This window comes from Lampris incognitus, chromosome 9 (assembly GCF_029633865.1).
Source record: "Lampris incognitus isolate fLamInc1 chromosome 9, fLamInc1.hap2, whole genome shotgun sequence".
NCBI lineage: Eukaryota > Metazoa > Chordata > Actinopteri > Lampriformes > Lampridae > Lampris > Lampris incognitus.
Genome location: NC_079219.1, coordinates 9,188,593 through 9,209,640, shown reverse-complemented (window position 1 = coordinate 9,209,640; position 21,048 = coordinate 9,188,593). Strand labels below are relative to the sequence as shown.

General features: G+C 47.5%; 2 protein-coding genes and 1 non-coding gene across 5 annotated transcripts; all 3 read left to right on the top strand.

Annotated features, from left to right (window-relative positions):
- Positions 1 to 537: 537 nt before the first annotated feature.
- trnae-uuc (transfer RNA glutamic acid (anticodon UUC)) lies at positions 538 to 609 on the top strand. The gene has a single exon. It is a non-coding gene; the product is annotated as a tRNA-Glu (tRNA).
- Positions 610 to 3,046: 2,437 nt separating this feature from the next.
- Positions 3,047 to 7,850, top strand: mlf2 (myeloid leukemia factor 2). Of its 3 annotated transcripts, XM_056286019.1 has the most exons (9): positions 3,047 to 3,083; positions 3,190 to 3,324; positions 4,085 to 4,196; positions 4,298 to 4,339; positions 5,623 to 5,676; positions 5,761 to 5,889; positions 6,140 to 6,299; positions 6,593 to 6,807; positions 7,304 to 7,850. In XM_056286019.1, the coding sequence occupies exons 2-8, from the start codon at positions 3,281 to 3,283 to the stop codon at positions 6,802 to 6,804; spliced, it is 753 nt and encodes a 250-aa protein (XP_056141994.1). In that variant the 5' UTR covers positions 3,047 to 3,083; positions 3,190 to 3,280; the 3' UTR covers positions 6,805 to 6,807; positions 7,304 to 7,850. The 3 variants fall into 3 exon arrangements, with proteins under 3 accessions (XP_056141994.1, XP_056141995.1, XP_056141993.1); XM_056286020.1 differs by having other exon boundaries at positions 3,053 to 3,324; positions 4,298 to 4,333; XM_056286018.1 differs by having other exon boundaries at positions 3,053 to 3,324.
- Positions 7,851 to 9,903: 2,053 nt separating this feature from the next.
- LOC130117787 (gamma-enolase-like) lies at positions 9,904 to 19,403 on the top strand. The gene is made up of 12 exons (XM_056286017.1): positions 9,904 to 9,988; positions 10,680 to 10,775; positions 10,974 to 11,032; positions 11,125 to 11,194; positions 11,315 to 11,448; positions 11,547 to 11,769; positions 12,705 to 12,902; positions 15,823 to 15,899; positions 16,787 to 16,911; positions 17,731 to 17,839; positions 19,011 to 19,069; positions 19,277 to 19,403. Exons 1-12 carry the CDS (start codon positions 9,904 to 9,906, stop codon positions 19,344 to 19,346), a joined length of 1,305 nt encoding a protein of 434 aa, XP_056141992.1. The 3' UTR covers positions 19,347 to 19,403.
- The last annotated feature ends 1,645 nt before the right edge of the window (positions 19,404 to 21,048 follow it).

Below are 21,048 nucleotides of genomic sequence, written 5' to 3'. Positions count from 1 at the left end.
AGCACAGACTTTAAGACAGGACACGCCGGGGTGTCTGGGTAGCACAGCGGCCTATTCTGTTGGCTACCAACAGGGGGATCCCAGTTTGAATCCCCATATTGCCTCCGGCAATCACTTTACCCCAAAACTCCTCACTGTCAAGTGAAAAGAAGCGGCTGATGACTCCACATGTATCGGTGGAGGCATGTGGTAGTCTGCAGCCCTCCCCAGATCAGCAGAAGGGGGCAGATACAATTGGCCAGATACAATTGGGGAGAAAAGGGGGGGAAGGAGAGACAGGACATGCCACCCGGGCCCGGTGCCCTCCGGGTCTCCTGTCTCTGGAAGAGCTGGCGCATGTCCTGAACACAGGTCCCGAGTGCGGGTGGGGGTTCGACAGGGAAGGGGGGGCGGCTGGCAGTGAGTGCAGATGGTTGTGTATTGTGGCCGGGGAGGGGGAAGGGTGTGAAAGTTTGCTTTTCAAACCTGCAGTAAAACCCGTTTAGGTCATCAGCCAGTCGATGGTTTGCTGTAGTGTATTCTCTTGTGAGGCGTAAGTCCCATATGGTCTAGCGGTTAGGATTCCTGGTTTTCACCCAGGCGGCCCGGGTTCGACTCCCGGTATGGGAACAAATTTTATGTATACTACAAAAAAGAGCCATAAGGATAGTTAATAAAGTAGAATATCATGAACACACCAACAAGCTATTTTTGAAGTCAAGTGCCTTGAGGTTGTTCAGGGATTTGGTAGAATTTAACACAGGTGCAAAGCAAGAGACAATCTACTGCCGAGTAACATACAACAAACTTTCTCAGATAGAGAAGGGGAATATAATTTGAGAGGGAAATTAAATTTCGAGAAGTCTTTATGATCCAGCTAAGAAAACCACAGAAGGTTGAATCAGTTCATCTGGACACAACGTTTATTGACAGATATGTTTCATCACTCATCTATCTAAGGTGACCTCTTCAGTCTGAAGTGACTGCAGGTATCCCCACCCTTATAAACAACACAGTGGCACAACCACCTAAACTAACCACCAGTTTCATATGCAAATATGGGCGTGACCATTAACTAAAGTTTCAGTGGCCATATGTACTATTCACAGAGGATTTGGGAATGTCTCCACCGCTCAGCTGCTTTCAAACCCCAAGACACGCTGCGCCAGAAATTGGTCCACCCCAAGGATCTGGTCCCTCGGCACAAACAGAGCAATATAGTGTACGCTCTTAAGTGCCAGGAGGATTGCCTTGACTTGCACATTGGGGGAACTTAACAGACGCTGGCCAAGAGGATGGCACAACACAGAAGAGCTAACCCAGATAGCAAAATTGCTGTGGCCCGGACCCGTCCCACATGACACTTTCATCCGGCCCACATACCACGTGGCATGATGGCACTTGGGCGGTCTGCTCCTGTTTGCCAGATCTGGGCCAGAACCAAGCCATAGCAATGTGCTAAATTTGCCAAAGGTGGCCCGTATTTGTGTTGTGATATTTGGGTCATATTCACCATTTACCACACGGGCCACTTCAGGGTCACATCCAGATTACATGTTGCCGAGAGCACCGCGTCTTTGCCAAAAAAGGCCCACATTTTATTTGGCATATTTGGGGCCATATTTGCTATTATACATGTGGGCCACTTCAGGCTCACATCCATTTTGTCAGGGCCAGAAGAAGGCCATCAGTGCCACATCATTGCCTGAAGTGGCCAACATCCGGATGCTATCTGGGCATGTCAGGCCAGGACTCTGCAGTCTACACCCATCTACAGGCCAGTGGCCACTCTTTCAAGGGTACGGATGTGCACGTCCTTGATAGGGAGGAACGCTGGTTTAAACGGGGAGGGGCTAAGTGTACATCGCCATCTTACAATGCTGTGATTACAATTGTTCTCAAATCCTCTGTGAATAGGACACATGGCCATTGAAACTCTAGTTAATGGTCAGGCCTATTTGCATATGAAACTGGTCGTAGGTTTCGGGTCGTTATGCACCTGTATTGTGTATGGGGGGGGGGGGTACCTGCAGCCAGTGTAGACTGAGGAGGTCACTTAGATGAGTGATGAAACATATCTGTAAACGTTGTATCCAGATGAACTGATTCAACTTTCTTTGATGAACTTCAAGAAATTGTGTGTTCGTACAAGTTTGAGGAGGATGGGTATTTCAGTCTGTGGGGTAAAACTGGAACAGTCTGAGCATGGAACTCAGACAAAGTACAAACATTACGCAGTTCAAGAACAAGTACAAAGGACTGGTGTAGGGATGACGAAGAGGTATGTTAACTGTCTAAGTTTTATTTATCTCTAAACATTTCTTATTATATTTTTCTTTCTAGGACACCGAGTGGCTATCTGGGTTGCACGTGGCACTGAGATCTGTTTATTCTTGGTACATGACATTAGGGTGTGTTTTTCTTTTTCTTTTCTCTTTCTCTCATACGTTTTCCCCCTCTTATTGTTCCCAGTAGTTGAGTTTGTATTGTGCAGCACAATTTGCATTGAATTTGAGCCACGCAGTACAGTGGGAATTGAGTTTGAAATGTACAGTAGCTGAATTAATCTAAGAGTAGGTGAGAAGGGGTAGGAAAATAAGTGTGTACTTCCTGCTACCCCTTTTCCAACATGTAACAAATAGTCTGACGCACGCGGAGATTTGTTGGCTGAGTTTGGTGTGTTTATTTGTTGACCCCTTCACATTATTGGCAATGACTTATCTGTGTGTTATATCCTGCTTATTTAAATTTTCGAAATAAACCATCATTCATTCATTCTATTCTATTGTAATATTGACGAAAAAAACAGTATAGAAGGCTATCATGAATTGCATTGGGCATAAACAAAACGTGTTTTTTTCAAATCTAGTGTAAGGTCCTCGGGTTCCCTGAAAGGCGCTATACAAAACTGTCGTTGTTGTGTGTTCGTGTCTGATTTTATTATGACACGATTACAAAAAAAAATATCGACGCGGCTTGTGAGGACTTTTATTTTGAATAGAACTAAACGCCACCGGAAGTCTAACCTCCCTACTTCTGGCGCTAGCTTGGTGCTGGTTTTTGCTTCCTTTGTCAGATTGACTTCCGTTTATGTTTGGCTGCAGGTAGAAGGAAATTACATCTGTCATCCTGGTCGTTAATACGCCGCAAACCTTACAAACCGTGAGCATATTTCGACGGAGCAAGTAAAGAATCTGTTTTCTCTTTCAGCGTGACAATAGTCTGGGTCCGTTTTTCCACTTCAGAAGACCGACTGTTTACCTAGCTAGCTGGCTAACCTCAGCTAGCTGAATAACCAAACATGTTCCGATACTTAAACGACGTCGATGACAGTCCCTTCATGATGTGAGTACGGCCGTGTGTGAAATGCGGCGTTAGCTCGCCGCCATCCCGCTTGGCTTTTAAACGTAAACGTCAGCAATTCGTTATTTGTGGTTGACGGCGAATGGAAGCAGCCATCTGCTTCAGCTAGCAAGTTTTTTTTTTTTTTTTTTTTTTTTTGGGCCTGCCATAGTCCTCCATATTGCATGGTCAACAGTTAACCAGATAACGCTTGTACGTGACTCGAAGTCAACAAAAAGCAGGACTAGATACGTACTCGGTTCGTCAAATAAAACCACGCTGGCCAACTACCACGATACAAATTTCGCTATTCTGCAAATTTTGACCATGTAAGTCAATAGTCGGCCACAGTATCTAATGCAAGTTTTGGGGCCACGATTTGGAACCTCGTGTTATTGTCAACATGTTTTGTCAACCTATTGTGGGGCTGCCTGTTACTCTTTGGGGGGGTGTGACAATAACGGTAACTAGAAATTACCGTGGCTCATCCGCCTTTTTTACGTAATGTGTTTAACTTCACGTCACCTGTTTAATCTCCCTCGTCTTTCCTCTGCCTGTGTGCAATAGACATCAGCGGGTCAGCCTCAGCTTGAGGAGGGTTTTGGTGTTAGATGTGCAGCAACGGTAGTCAGAAGGTTGTGGCTTAGGACCGGGCCAGGCCCTTTCAGACCTGCAGTTCAGAGAACTGCTCTGTACCCGGCAACACTGGTTAGAGTCTATGGCGTAAACTGGATGTATGAATGTGATGTCTTATTTGTTTTAGGGATCCATTTGCAACCCACAGGCAGCAGATGAGGAGTCTTTTTGGGTCATTTGGCTTTGAGCCTTTTCCCCTTGCCCCCCACATTCAGCCGCACCGTGCGCCTCACTTACAGGTATCTAGATGTGTGTATGTGGAGTTATATTCATGTTGTGTAATAAGACGCGCTCTTTTCTTTGCACCTTTAACTTACATCAAGTGTACTCTTTCATCCAGGCTGGTGCATTGGCCCCTTTTGGTATGATGGGAATGGTGAGTGTATGTATTCAATGTTAAAATCTCACAATGGTGCCTCTACATGTACACTCGTTTTCCATTGACATATGAAATGATCAAATAATCCCTTTTGTAGCTGGTGCATGTACATAAGATACAGTCTTACCCAGCTAACCTGTTACCAAGATTGCCAAGGGGCAAGATTTCTAATTTGAGAATGCATTATATTTAAAAGCGTAAATGCATTTGTGGGCGGATGAGCGAGTGTCAGGTCAACGTGTGCTTTTTACAGCTTAGTAAACTCAGTTGTTGGAACAAAATGTGATTGTAATCATGCTTCAACTGCATGGGTGAAATCCTGGATAATCACTGATGAGTTTATGCATCACTGATTCTGAGAAGCAGTCATACACATCTACAGACATGCAATGGACTCATAAATGCTGTCCCCCACTACTAATCTTTCCTGTCCACTTTTGCTCTGATACCTATTATTAAATATACGAACAATACACACCAGTATTATCTGAGATACAAAAACAATTGTATCACAGAAAATTGAATCAGTTCATCTGGACACAACGTTTGAGAGAAACGTTTCATCACTCATCTAAGTGACCTCTTCAGAATCCCACTCCTGCATCTGAGGCTGAATCTCAGGTTCTTCCTGTAGTCTGCCATCTTACGCGCCGTTTGCTCGTACTCACATACAATTTTAAGGCAGTTCTCGCCGAAATGAGTCAAAATGTCTATGCATGTCTTTATGGAGCCACATGAGATTCAGCCTCAGGTGCAACTTTCTGTGATTTCCTTACCCGGTTTATTGAGCATGCATAAAGACAAAAGCAATTGTACACTTTACTGTTACTTTTTCTGTTCAAGTTACTTGGCTATATACCGAATGTACTGATTTGTTTGCATGTGTAAGCTAAGACATCTGAGTGAAATTTGATGATAAATATGAACATCTTCTCAAGAAGCTGTTACTGGGATATGGGCAGTTTCACAGAAGACTGTGTTCATATAAACAACCTCGTTCATATCGCCCATGTCCACTGGGTGTGTGAACTACTCCTAATACACAAACCAAGGCACCAATATTCTTGCTCTGTCATTTAAGTTCATCATCATATTAAGCCTTTGTGTGGTCATGCTTTAGTTAATCTAATTTTACCAACAAAAGGCATGCTCAACTACAAGTTTGGGGGGGGGGTCAAAACTGTTTTTGCCTTTATGGAGCATATTGCATATTTGAGAGACTAATTACTCAATTTGTAGTTGCTGTTAAATCAGAATGTTTGAAGAGCTCCTTTTTTCCCTCATAGGGTGGAGGATTCATGGACATGTTTGGGATGATGGGAGGAATGATGGAAAACATGGTGAGTAATGCTGTCCGCCAGAATCAAAAGTGTTACCGCAAGTTTTAATCTTGGTATGATTTATTGTTGTTTTGACGTCTCCAGGAAAGGATGGGCAGTTCACCAAACTGTCAGACCTACTCTTCCTCGACAGTGATCTCCTACTCCTCCTCAGACGCGGGGGCTCCCAAGGTCTACCAGCAGACCAGTGAAATGAGAACAGCACCCGGAGGGGTGAGACAGACTTGACTTGCGTCTACCTAATGCTAGTTGTCCAGCTAGTGTGCACTGTCAATGCAGTGTCGACTCCAGGTGTCGGCAACATTTTAAAGTCAGCAGCACTTGTAACGACAGTAAATGTGTCATGTGTAAACATTAAGCTTGTATAAACAGTTAGCACCAAGTTCACTCAGAGGGCGAATGGTGTTGTTGCTACAAAATGGGTTTGGTTAGCAAAATTTTCCTGTCAATCCCCCTGCCTCAGATCCGTGAGACGCGCCAGGCAATGCGTGACAGCGAGAGCGGCCTCGAGCGACTGTCCATCGGCCACCACATCGGTGAACGTGGACACGTAATGGAGCGTTCACGGAACCGTCGCACTGGGGACAGAGAGGAACGTCAGGATTTCATCAACCTGGAGGAGAGTAAGTAACGGGGCGGGGGCAGATGTTATTTCATAAAATTTGGCTGAATAGTTCCAAAATAAAGGGGTTCATAGTGTGGCTTAAAAAAAATGGCGCCAAGTTAATCTTTGAAATCAGAAAGCATAACAATGTCAGAATTGTGAAGATTGGAGCAATTGCAATGCAACAAATTACAACTCTTAAGAGAAACCTGAGTAAGATTATGAAAAAAAGTTGTCGTATTGCGATTGATTATAAAATGATCGAGGAGAAATGCTTAAAAATATTACCCCACCCTAAATGTCCCCTACCAGGTGAGGCCGCAGCATTTGATGAGGAGTGGAGGAGGGAGGCAGGGAGGTACCCTCCCCCAAACGCACGGGGATTGGACTACGGGCGAGACAGGCGGGGAGGAGGCCAACAGTTGGCTCTTACTGCTCCACCTAGCTCCACGACCCCACCAAGCCATCGGCACGAGTCTCCCAGGAACCCCCCGCCCCATGCCCGCCCTCGTTACGACTGGTGAGAGGTAAGGGCAGAGTGTTTTAGGATCGGGTAATTCAGGGATGGACAGTCATGTGCCATGGTGGGCAGAGATTATGCGGGTTTTCCTCTCCAACCAAGCACGGCACAAGCCGATTTCACCGATTAGCACACACTTTCAACTACAGGGGAGGAAGTAAACTCAAATCAGCTGATGTGGAGCAAATGCAAATCCCCCAAAGCCAAGGCTCAGTGTTTTTGGTTTTTACCAATTTTCACCGAAAAATACCCAGATTTTCTTTTTTTAAAAGGAACAGATCGGTTTTCCATGGATCCAAAAGTTGTTCCTGTTCGTGTGAGGTTATCTAACAGTGTCCTCTCGTGGCGAAATTTGGCATGCTGGATGGCTTTGAAAAAGAAAAACCGAAAACGCTGAGCCTTGCCCATAGCACATGATTGCCCGTTCCTGGTATAATTTGGGATTGAACTACGTGGATCCATCGCAAAATAAACACAAGATTGTGTCCGCCTGTCACCCTCAGGGGTCAAGCTTAAGGAGGTGAGCAAAAGGATGGAATGGAGGGAAGCTTTCTCCAGATGCTGTGAACCAAGATGAAGAGGAAAGTTTGCGGTCATCGCAAGTGACCGTTATAAATGTTTGATATGACTGGACTGTCAATATATAAATTATACATTATACACACACGCACGCACGCACACACACACAGACACACACACAAACATCAGAACCCAACACTTAGAGATGCATTCACAGTCATACTTCTCTGCTGTTACTGTCAGCACACACACACACACACGCACACGCACACATACACACTTACATGTATACAGCCACACTTTGTTACACACACCTACACACACACACAAACTTTGTATAGACACATTCTTCAGACTTGACATGCGTTTTTGCCCACTGCACTATAAAAGTATAAATACAGTGCTACACTACAGTACATACATCTGCTGTACAGTCCATTTATGTTTGTGAAGACACCAGTTCGTGTGTGGATTTAATTGTATACTGTTGTCTTATTAAAGTGATTAGAAATTCATTAAACATTGTTAGATAATTACAAAACGAGTTGTGATCTGTGTCTGCTGTTCTCACGCCGCGCACCGACCAGGCAGCCATCTTTGTCACATTGTGTTGTTTTGCTATGTGTCGGCCCTGTGATGGCCTGGCGGCCTGTCCCGGGTGTCTCGCCGCCCAGTGACTGCAGGGATAGGCTCCAGCATCCCCGCGACCCCCGACCGGGGTAAGCGGCTTGGATAACGGATGTTTGATATGTAATTACTGCACATCGCTGCTTTACAAGCGATTCGCATGTACCCTCGAATAAGCAAATTAGCCATGCATGTGTTTTTCCCGGCATCTTCGCGTGCGCTTGTGTATATGTGCAATGCTGGCTCTCCCCCCTCTCCCCAGTGCCAGAATGTCTGTCTGCAGATGGTCATGTGACGCCCAGATGGGACACGCTGGTGGAGCAACCGACGAAAACCCTTCCCTCCCTCACAAACGTTCAGCCGGCAAGTTCCGTCTTCTCTCCCGTCGGTTACGCGTCCGTTGCTGCACCGTCGAGTGCGGCGCTCCAACCGGTCCTGGTCTGGCACCCCCCCCCCCCCCCATCGGTCTGTTCTGTTTCCATTAACGCCCACCCTGAATAAGAATGAGCCGCCTACTTAAACAAGCGCCCCCCGTGACCTGACCGCCGCTGCCCCCCCCCCCCCCCGACCGGCTCCGCGTCCCTTCTCTGCGGTCTCCCAGCTGTAAATGTATGCTTTCTGGTGTTGTGTCGTGGGGTTGCTGTCGTGTGTTCGGCTCCGCGTGCCGTGTGTGCAGCTGCTTATCAGTGCACACACCACTGATCATCTGCAGTCACTGTATGTGCAAAATCACCCCCCCCCCCACGGTGTCCTGTGGGTCATTTCTACCCGTTGCCAGTGCTGGCCGGGGCTGTGTGGAGGTATTTGACGGAGAGTGTTCAATATTCCACAGCTTCCACGGAAGCTGCTGCACTTTCTGCCATCTTGCCGTGGCCAAACAAATCACATGGAACCTCTTTGCTCACCACTGTTTTTATTTTCTCCTTTCCCCAGCCTCCTCCCCCCCCCCCCTTTTCCCTCTGCATCTTCCAATGACTCACGCCTTCCCCCTCCCCCGTTTGTCACACATTTTAACACCACCACCCCCTCCTCCTCCTCCTCCTCCTCCTCCTTCCACCGCCGTTTCTGCCCATCTCCATCTCGTTTCGCCTCCTACATCTGCTCACTTCCTCTGCCAGACTCCGCGCAGGCTGCAGGTAACGAGTCAAAAGATTGAAGCTTTTTTTTTTCCCCCCTTCATTCCCTCCATCCCCTCCTCCTCCGTCATCTGCCTCATCCTCCGCGGGCTCTCCGACCAACTCATCCCTCCATCGGCACATATTCTCAGAGCAGTCACTGACTGAACCGCAGAAGGTACTGTCCTCAATTATACCAGCTTGTGTATATGTGTGTGTGTGTGTGTGTGTGCAGATTTGAATGGCATTTACTAATATATACATAGGCATTATTGTCCCATAATTGCTTTTTGCTCATGTATGAGTGTGTGTGCGTGTGTGTGTGTGTGAGAGAGGGAGCCGGCATGTTCCAAGGGATCATCTGTTTCGTAGCATTTCATCCCCAAGGATGCGTCACTATCATCCGACTGTGCATGCAGGAAAGGGTGGAGGATTAAAATGTAAAAAAAAAAAAAAAAAGTGTCGTGCACCGTTCACATACCCCAGAACCACTGACATCTGGGATGGGACGCCTTTGCTAGGCAATGTTTGTTTTTGACCGACATTTTAGGGTCAGTTTTTCACATCTTCCACCCCCACCCCCCCCTTCCCTCTCCCCTCATATTAATCATGCACTTCACAAGAGTCTTGTTTGTTGCTGCCTTTCTTGTATAATATGGAGTTCTGGTTCCTCTTTCAGGCTTTTTGCTTTAAAAAAAAAAACCCTCGAGCTGCAGCAAAGACTGCTGTGCTTGTGTGTACATTGTGTGTGTGCGTGCACATCTGTCGATGGCCTCCTACAGATGTTTGTTTTGTCATGCAGCAAACGGGCGGCTGAAGTGACGGCGTGTTCCTCTTGCAGAATGTCGATGGTGAACATTGTTGCCAGGGAGATCCTGGACTCGAGGGGGAACCCCACCGTGGAAGTGGATCTCCGTACCGACAAAGGTGGGGAAAATCGATTAACGGACGAATGAAAAGGGAATATCGCTCACGTGCCGCGACCGGTCAGTATTGTGCGCCGGGCGTAACGGCCTCGTGAGCTTATTTCTTTTCTAAAGCCTCCCGATTCATCTTCCGGCGCTTTTCCTTGTTCTCGTGTAACTTGCAAACCTGTCCCCCGAGTTGAGCCGCCTCGTCTCCTTCTGCTCCATTCCTCCCCAGAGAGCGTCCAGATGTGGGCCACTTCAGGCAATGATGCAGCACTGATGGCCTTCTTCTGGCCCTGACAAAATGGATGTGAGCCTGAAGTGGCCCACATGTATAATAGCAAATATGGCCCAAATACGCCAAATCAAATGTGGGCCTTTTTTTGGCAAAGATGCGGTGCTCTGGGCAACATGTGATCTGGATGTGATCCTGAAGTGGCCCGTGTGGTAAATGGTGAATATGGCCCAAATGTCACAAAAAAATATGGGCCACCTTTGGCAAATATGTGGCACATGCAGCATTGCTATGGCTCGGTTCTGGCCCAGATCTGGCAAACAGGAGCGGACCGCCCAAGTGCCATCATTCCACGTGGTATGTGGGCCGGATGAAAGTGTTGGGTGTGGGACGGGTCCGGGCCACAGCAATTTTGCTATCTGGGCCTAATTCCCTCTCTCAATATGCACCACTTCTCTGCTCCCCCTCCTTGCAGGTCTGTTCAGGGCCGCGGTGCCCAGCGGAGCGTCCACCGGCATCTACGAAGCCCTGGAGCTCAGAGATGGAGACAAGAATCGCTACAAAGGCAAAGGTGAGCGCGTAGAAGGAGGTATATACTTTCTCTCTCCCCCCCATTGCCCTTCTTGTCATCTCTCGTCTCCATCTTGTCTCACCCCCCCCCCCCCCCGTCCTCCATCCTGTGTCGTGTTATGGGGTTGTCCAGAGGTTAATGTTGCTTGACAGGACTCATGCAGTCTCTGACCATCTTTTTTTCATCCTGCTGTGTAAGGTGTGCTCAAGGCTGTCGGTCACATCAATGACACCATTGGACCCGCCCTCCTCCAGTCGGTGAGTCAACATTGAGATTTTGGGGGTGGGGGCTAATGTTGGGAATGAGAGGTTAAAAAATGGCAAGAAGGTGACATCTTGTTTTGTCTCAGGGGATCAGTGTGTTGGAACAGGAGAAACTGGACAACATGATGATCGAGATGGACGGCACTGAGAACAAATGTAAGTGGCGTGAAAATGTCATGTATGATGGTGCGGTATAAAATGTGTAATGATGTGTACTATTCTGCACCAACGGTCACAAACAGCGTATAATGTGGACCCTTCACGTCTTTCCTCTAGCTAAGTTCGGGGCCAATGCTATTCTTGGTGTATCACTGGCCATCTGCAAAGCTGGTGCGGCGGAGAAAGGTGTCCCCCTGTACCGCCACATTGCTGACCTGGCGGGAAACACAGAGTTGGTCCTCCCAGTTCCTGTGAGGTTTTTTCCCCCCCGATCATTTCAATTGGTCAAGTAACAAGAATGCCAGGAAATCATGACAACTAGAGTATATCGTCCTCCTCTCTCGCTCAGGCCTTTAACGTGATCAACGGGGGCTCCCACGCTGGTAACAAACTGGCCATGCAGGAGTTCATGGTGCTCCCTGTAGGGGCGGAGTCTTTCCGCGACGCGCTCCGTGTGGGGGCGGAGCTCTACCAGACGCTCAGGGGAGTCATCAAAGAGAAGTACGGTCAGGATGCCACAAATGTGGGGGACGAGGGGGGTTTTGCCCCAAATATATTGGAGAACAGTGAAGGTGAGAGTCAGTCATCCACCACCCTCACCCCACCCTACCCCTCACACACACACTCTCCTTCCCTTGATAATCTGTGCCATTAAGCAGCCGACATAGGCAGTCAGCAATTAGCAGATAAATTAGTGTTGCCAACAGGCATCATAGACTGCTGCACAGTAATCACATCATATTCGTAGGATATGAAGAAGTGGTAGCAGTACATTGGCAGAAGAGTGATCAGATAATAGCCAAGACTGCATGTCATGTCAGGTGCATTTAGTGTAAGTGCACCTTAGATCATTAATGGGGAGCAATGGGGGAAATGAAACATAAAATAGATTTATATTGCCACATATCAGCAGCATAGACGTCATAACCTCGGGTGCATATCATGTCAAGTGCAGGGTCGTGGAAGGAAACAATAGTAATAACAGACACTGGTCAATTTAAGAATGGTGTTAAGAGACCCGCGGCAGGGTGGCGCAGTGGTTAGCGCGGTCGCCTCACAGCAAGAAGGTCCTGGGTTCAAGCCCTGGGTGGTTCAACCTTGGTGGATCATCCTGGGTCGTCCTCTGTGTGGAGGTTGCATGTTCTCCCCGTGTCTGTGTGGGTTTCCTCCGGGGGCTCCGGTTTCCTCTCACAGTCCAAAGACATGTAGGTCAGGTGAATTGGCCATAGTAAATTGTCCCTAGGTATGAATGTTTGTGTGTGTCTTGGCCCTGTGATGGCCTGGCGGCCTGTCCAGGGTGTCTCCCCGCCTGCCGCCCAATGACTGCTGGAATAGGCTCCAGCATCCCCGCGACCCTGAGAACAGGATAAGCGGTTCAGCTAATGGATGGATGGATGGATGTTAAGAGACCATTTAGGATTAAAGTAGGCTGGAGGAGGAGAGTTTTTAGGCCTTCGTTGAAGGAAGTAAAGTGACTTCTTCCTGTTTCTCTTCCCTGTGCCCTCAGCCCTGGAGCTGATAAAGACAGCCATAGACAAAGCAGGCTTCACGGACAAGGTGGTGATCGGGATGGACGTCGCTGCCTCAGAGTTTTTCATCGAGGGCAATTACGACCTGGACTTCAAGTCTCCGCCTAACGCCGCCCGCCTCATCAGTGCCAAGGAGCTGGCTGACATCTACCAGGGCTTCGTGAACAACTACCCAGGTGTGTATCGCAACGTGTGTGTGTGTGTGTTTTTGGGAGGTGGCAGTCAAGTTAAAAATGGGGTAAGCGATCCCGGGTGGAGGTCAGCAAGAGCTAGCTGTACTTTGAAAACATGCCGCAAAAGAATCCGTCCCCCTCACTTCTGCCCCAGGGCCTCATGAACAGTAAACTGACTGACAGCAATTAAGAACCCATTGAGACACAGGCTTGCAAAGCACTGTCCTGATTGGCTGATCAGGAGCAGGACCAGAGAAGACTTTCTGTCTGTTTACAGCACTTTTATGTTTTTTTCTCTTACTTGTTAGCTGTTGGGATGTAAAAAGAGTTTGACCGAATATTATAAAAGGGTGATTCTTCAATTAAGAGAGTTTTTCTGTCCTCAGGGTAGATTTTCAAGAAAAAAATATTGTATTTGTTAGCGTTGGGTTGTGTTAGCTATGAAGAAAAGATTTGTGTCTCAGTGATGAAATTTTAATACTTTTTCAGTATGTTGGACATTCAAATGTGCCAGAATTTCACTGTTTTGGGCTTGTCCCCAAACCAGACATTTTAACTTCCCCTCTATAATAAAGTAATAAAAATGGTTAAATTCATTAAAGCTTTACTTTGCATTTTCTCATAATAATTTAAAAAGACATATTTCAAATTCATATGGTTTATATATGTGCAATTTGCATATTTTTATGGTTAAATATCGCTGTCCCTCATACATCTGTCATTACCATCACACCGGACATTTTAGAGCAATCACATTTTTTCAAACAACAATGTGGTTGCCATGGAAACGAGAAGTGCCAGAGGCGCATGGCCAGTCACGGCAGAAGCATGACTTGTTCATGTCCACAAACGTAAGTAATGTGAAGATTTATACGTCCTGATCTGAGAGTACGTTTATTAGGCGTCATTACCAAACAAGTTACTAATTGAGTGTTTTAGTTCAGAAATTTTTTTTTCACTTTATTCGCTTATATTCATCGTACATTGTATGCTAGCTAACAAGTTAGCTTAGTATTCACGTATATTCATTGTACATTGTATGCTAGCTAACAAGTTAGCTTAGCATTCACGTATAGTCATCGTACATTGTATGCTAGCTAACACGTTAGCTTAGCAAGTCTAAGACCTAGCCAACTTTTTCTCCCAAAAGTGAAAATTATCACTACCATCACGTGTCATTACCATCACATTTTGCTGTTATAAATTGGAAAAAAGCATCATAATATCAAACTTATTTTGTAGGACGATCAAAGCTATGCTAAGATATTTGTTCCAGACCACTTAATAGAGCTTTTGAAAAAGAAAAAACAGATTTTAAAGAAATTTATTTTTTATTTTTTCAAAATTTCAAAAGCCGAAAGTGCCCCAAGTTGAAGAATCACCCAAAAAAGTGTTCTAAACTAAAATCACTGATTACCACTTCATTTTTTATTGCCCTAAATCAGCTCCCGTCTCAGAGGGCTTTTGCATTCACACAGTGGAAAACAGGGAGCTACAGTAAACAACAATGGACAACCCCCTCTATCCTTACACTTATCAGTCAGATGAAGAAACACTATATGGAAAGAAAAAAAAAGATTTTCAGGGGAAAATCTCAAGAAGAGCGTCAGAGAAGGGGTCCGTCTTCCACAACAGATGTCAAGGTGTCCAATTGGTGCAACTTTGTGGCACTTTCTTTTTTTTTTAGGAGGGGGGGGATTTTTCCCCATCCTTTTTGCCCCATTTGTATCTGGCAAATTACCCCACTCTTTGAAGCCATCCCGGTCGCTGCTCCACCCCCTCTGCCGATCCGGGGAGGGCTGCCGACTACCACATGCCTCCTCCGATACACGTGGAGTCGCCAGCCACTTCTTTTCACCTGACAGTGAGGAGTTTCGCCAGGGGGACGTAGCATGTGGGAGGACCACGCTATTCCCCCCCAGTTCCCCGAACCGACCAGACCAACCAGAGGAGGCGCTAGTGCAACGACCAGGACGCATAGCCACATCCGGCTTCCCACCCGCAGACATGGCCAATTGTGTCTGTAGGGACGCCCAACCAAGCCGGAGGTAACACGGGGATTCGAACCGGCAAGCCCCGTGTTGGTAGGCAACGGGAACTTTGTGGCATTTTCCTAGCCCACTATCTGTTCTTCTGCAAGAGCGCAAAAGCGTTGAGGTATGAGGGAGGAGGTATTAAGGTCAAGGTCTCACCGATTCAGTCCGAACAGGTGCCGCCACTTGTCAAAACTGCACTGTTTCTTGCTAACAGTAGCTACGCTTATGTAGAAAACTTTGTGCGTAGGAGAGCTGGACAAACAAGCGCAGTTCGTCATTTACCATAGCACGACACACTCTTGGGCCCGATGAGGCAAGCTGAGGGATAGGCGGTCTGTGTTAATAGCTTGTGCAATTAACGCTTGTGAATGGACACACCAGGCCATCTCTCATATTTCTGCCATCACTTCTGAGATAGCGAGAGAGAGGAGAGGGAGACACGGAGAGAGGGAGAGGAAGGGGTGTGGGGGGTGAGAAATATAGATAGAGTAAAAGAGAACAAGAGCACTTGATGACACTTCGGTCCCATTTCTCGTCCTGACACTTGGGCCCTTTTAAAGAGGTTTTAATTATGTGCTACAGTGTACATTTGGCAAGATAGGAGCTACTCTGATGTAGCTCCTTACCCCATCAACGGGGCGCACCCGGCTTGTCTGTGTGTGTGTGTGTGTGTGTGTGTGTGTGTGTGCGCACGTGTGTCTGTGCACACACTCCTGTTTAAATGCAGCTGGGTGTGAGTGGCTGAGAGAACCTTTATTAGAGTCCTCATTGGCCTCCAAGCTCCACTGGGCTGCAGGTCAGCAGCATAAAGAAATAATGGGGCGTTATATCATGTCATAAAATGATATTGTACACACGCACCTCTCTCCCGTTTCCTTTTCACTCAGTGGTGTCCATCGAGGACCCGTTTGACCAGGATGACTGGCCAGCATGGACCCAGCTTACGGCCTCGGTGGGCATCCAGGTAAGATTTGTCAAGTGGGCTTGAACCAAATAACGATGCAGAACACCAAAGCCAGATTGTCTCTAAGTGCTTCACAAAACAGGGTTATTAAAAAGGGGGAGAAAACGGGATGAAGGCATAAATAACAGCAATGAGGTAAAGGGAAACCGCCAATATAAATGCAGAAGAAACGGTGAGATGCCAGGTGATAAACACCGGTGTTGAGACATTAGAAATCCCAATGCAGGGCATCCAGGTGGCGTGGCAGTCTATTCCGTTGCCTACCAACATGGGGATCACTGGTTCGAATCCCCGTGTTACCTCCGGCTTGGTCAGGCGTCCCAACAGACACAATTGGCCGTGTCTGCGGGTTCGGAAGCTGGATGTGGGTATGTGTCCTGGTCGCTGCACTAGCGCCTCTTCTGGTCGGTCGGGGCGCCTGTTCAGGGGGGAGGGGGAACTGGGGGGAATAGCGTGATCCTCCCACGCGCTACGTCCCCCTGGCGAAACTCCTCACTGTCAGGTGAAAAGAAGCGGCTGGCGACTCCACATGTATCGGAGGAGGCATGTGGTAGTCTGCAGCCCCCACCCCCCGTATCAGCAGAGGGGGTGGAGCAGCGAGCAGCATGGCTCGGAAGAGTGGGGTAATTGGCAGGGTACAATTGAGCATGGGTTTAGCCTGTGGTCAACTGTCACCAGCTCCTGCTTGGTAGATATGATCTGGGTCAGTGGATTAAAAGTGTCAGTTCATGCAGTCAGAATGGATGTACTGACACCGGGGGACCCACTTTCACTGTCACACAGAGCGCTGCACGCCAAGATCTCATGGCTCGACACGACATGATTAATCTGTTAGACAAAGTGGGTTGGAGTCTATATTAATATGCGGGTTTGTGTGAACGATGCAGGTGGTGGGGGATGATCTGACGGTCACAAACCCCCGCAGGATAAAGAGAGCCGTGGAGGAAAAGGCCTGCAACTGCCTGCTGCTTAAAGTCAACCAGATTGGCTCCGTCACCGAGGCCATCATGGCGTGAGTTGAAGGGACGCCGTGTGTGTGGAGGGGGGGGCACAGTTTCACGGTGCATGGTCTGATGTTTTAGACGTAGGTGGCACCTTATGACAATGACTGTAAGTTCTCATCTTGTGGCTTTTTCCCCATTTTTCATGACAAAAATAAAAAACTCAGGTTGTGAAAATAAAATGGGGGGGGGTTATGCAGCAGCACGGTGGCGCAGTGGTTAGCGCGGTCGCCTCACAGCAAGAAGGTCCTAGGTTCGAACCCCAGGGTTACCCAACCTTGGGGGTCATCCCAGGTCATCCTCTGTGTGGCGTTAGCGTGCTCTCCCCATGTCTGCGTGGGTTTCCTCCGGGTGCTCCGGTTTCCTCCCGCAGTCCAAAGACATGCAGGTCAGGCGATTCGGCCATACTAAGGTGCCCCTAGGTGCGAACACGTCAGCCCTGTGATGGCCTGGTGGCCTATCCAGGGTGTCTCCCGGCCTGCCGCCCAATGACTGCTGGGATAGGCTCCAGCATCCCACGACCCAAATTCAGATAAGTGGCGTGGGTAATGGATGGATGGATTTTTATGCATAAACGACTCATCTGCACACCAAAACTCCTGACCAACTTGTCTGATGTTTTTGTTGTACCTACCTCTATTACTGGAGGTGGGGTTGGGGGCAGAAATACTGGGGGTGCACAAGCACCTCAGCACCCACAGAGCTGGCGCCTATAGTTTGAAGCGTGCTTCAGGCACTGTGAATGAATTCAGACACACTTTGCAGCCATTTTCTACTCCGCGGCATGATTGTGTTATGCTGAGTACCACTGCCGCCCTGTGTCCTCTCAGGTGCAAACTGGCCCAGGAGAACGGCTGGGGGGTAATGGTGAGCCACCGGTCAGGAGAGACAGAAGACACCTTTATAGCTGACCTGGTGGTTGGCCTTTGTACTGGACAGGTAATAATAATAATAATAATAATAATAATAAACTTTATTTTTATAGCACCTTTCATACATAAAATGCAGCTCAAAGTGCTTTACATAACACACGTTCACGTCTGACTTCAGTGGGTAATTTATACAAGTAAACCCTGTTTTATAACTAAAAGTCTGTCATAAATCATTATTAGTAGTAATGGATTACATTTATATAGTGCTTTATCTTGACACCCAAAGTGCTTCACATTGAAGGGGGGAACTCACCTCAACCACCACCAGTGTGCAGCATCCACCTGGGTGATGCACGGCAGCCATTTTGCACCAGAACACACATCAGCTTGAGGTGGAGAGGGGGAAATCATTGAGCCAAATACACAGGGGGGATGACTAGGTGGCCAGATGGAGAGAGCCAGGTTGGGAATTTTTGCCAGGATACCCCCCCCCCCTACTTTTTGTGATAAGTGCCATGGGATCTTTAATGACCACAGTGAGTCAGAACCTCGGTTTAACATCTCATCTGAAAGACTACAGCACAGTGTCCCCGTCACTGTGCTGGGGCTTTTTTGTTTAGTAAGACCAGAGGGTAGGAAGACTGCCCCCTACTGGCATACCAACACCACTTCCAGCAGCAACGCTGTTTCCCCAGGAGGTCTCCCATCCAAGTACTAGCCAAGCCCACACTTGCTTAGCTTCTGTCATTCAGCAGACCCAGGGTACGTGTTGGTATGGCTGCTGGCATACTAACATGTAGAAGAAAGGAGCAAGTATTGCCCGTATGCCAATGTGGTTTATTATAGATCAGCTTTATTTCCATTCCATGTGACCAATAAGAGCACATTTGAAATTGAATTGAATATTTTGTTGGGGACCAAGTGCATTCAAACAACAGTAAAACAGACACACTACAAACTAGACTCACGAATCAGTCTCTAGGCAGAGATCTCCGATTGTCTGGTATCGCGAGACTACTACATAACCAACCAATGTGACTAAAAGTGGCACATATCATCAGAACTGGAATTCAAGTATTGTGATATTGACAAAATATCAATCTATAACATATTGGCACATTACAATATATAAATATAATTTATGCATCAATATTAATTTGACCAGGTGTCTAAGTCCAGTAAATCAGCAGTGTCATTCGGCCTGTGTGATTCTTGGTGTTTCTGTTTCTCCCCTGCAGATTAAGACGGGGGCTCCCTGCCGATCAGAGCGTCTGGCCAAATACAATCAACTCATGAGGTTGGCATACACTACCTTTTATAACATTACATACTTTGTACAAGCACATGAAGGACTCTTTACTTGTTTCAAGTAACTCGTTATACTCCCTCTCATTCTTTGCCTTTCTTTCTCCTCTCCCTGTCTCGTTGTTTTTCATTGTCTTCCACCCGCTTTTTATCATTTCTCCATCTCTTTCTCTTCCACTTATCTCTCTCTTCCACTCAGGATTGAGGAAGAGCTTGGGGACCAGGCCCGCTTCGCTGGGCACAACTTTCGCAACCCCAGTGCTCTTTAAGAGCCACGCTGACACTAGATACTATCTCTTTGTCTCTCTGTCTCTCACACATAAAACACACATATAAAACACACGTACACACATTTGTTTTTCTATACTTGTGAGGACCCTCATTGACTACATTCATTCCCTAGTCCCTAACCTTAGCCATGATCACTACATAACCTTAACCCTTACCCATAACCTTAACCTTTACCCATGGCTGGATTAATCTGCTATGGGAGCCCAGGCCAAAAATATACTATGGGCCCCTACCAACCCGACCAATTGTCCACATTGTGCATGAACAGAGCGTGGCAATGGGCCCCTCTTGGCCCCTACCATTTCAATTAATACCGTGCATAAATGGGGAATATTCCCAAACAAATTTGCATTTAATCAAATTACCACAAATTGGCACATTGGAACATGGGGGTCTTGGGGACCCCTGGGGGTACAGGGCCCCAAAGGTAATCCAGCCTTGCCCTTAGCCTAACCTTAACCTAATTTTAACCCTAACCCCAAACCCAAGTACTAACCATAAAAAAGACCTATGAAGAAGTGAGGCCTTGGGGGGGGGGGGTCCTCACTCTTATAGTTAAAAACTCATATTAGTCCTCAAACACACGTACACGCACGCACGCGCACTAACTCCGCATCCCGAAATCCCTGCAGACCTACGCTAGACAGATGAATAATCACTTCCCTTTCACAAAAGAGCTCCGACTGAACACTCAGAAGACACGATGAAACGCACTCCTCACATGGACTGGGTTAGTGCAGCAGCAGCAGCAGCAGCGCACGGTGAAGTTACAGACCAGAGGCTTCACGGCGCGGTGGAGTGAATTGACTTTGGCTGATGGCAGTTAAATTGGGACATAACATGGTGGGTGGGGGGGGGGACATTCAGCGTTTCTCCTCTCGGCACGTTCACTCGGGCTCTTGTTCTTCCCTGATCTCTCTACCAGAAGTGTTCTGATCTCTCCGTCTCTCGCTGTTTCCCTCCTCTCCCTACGCCCCTGTTCCCCGAGGGCGGAGGAAAACCTTAGTCGCTTGCCGCAGAGTTGTGTCTGTTGCTCCTTCAGCCTTGAGGTTTAAAAAGCTAAATAAAGACATGGGCACGTCAGCTTGGCGAAGAATGTCTGCGTCAGTTTTTTTTTTTAATTATTTTTTATTACTATTATTACCATTCATAATGTAACCGCTTATTTTCTTGCCCGGTGCGGGATTCGATACGAGGTGTACCGCACCACAAGGCGACGTCACTGACCGCTCGGCTAAAGGGTCAGAGGGCTAATGTGTCTTTTAGTAGTTTACACTAATATATCCCATGACATATTTGAGGCAACTCGCAAATCCAGTTAAGGGTTTTTTTTTCCGGTGGTGGGGTGAAAATGATTGATTCTTGGAAATCAATCCGGCCAGATTTAGTCGGGCCGACTGAGTGGAGACCGACGTTCCTCCCCGACGTGGGCTGAAAAACGCAACACCCCCCCCCCCGATTGTTCCAAGCCTAAACTGAATAATCGATCACGTTTTAAGTCCCCGTTTTTTTACATGTCGGGTCCGCCTTTACGTTTCGTGATTTTTTTGGGGGGGGGTGGGGCGAATACGTCAGGGTGCCGCGTGACGACCGGAAACGCCGTACCGGGCGGTCGCTCGCAGTGTAAACACGCCGCCGGCCGGCTGCACGTCGCGAGTGTCGGCGGCAGAGGGAGCGCGA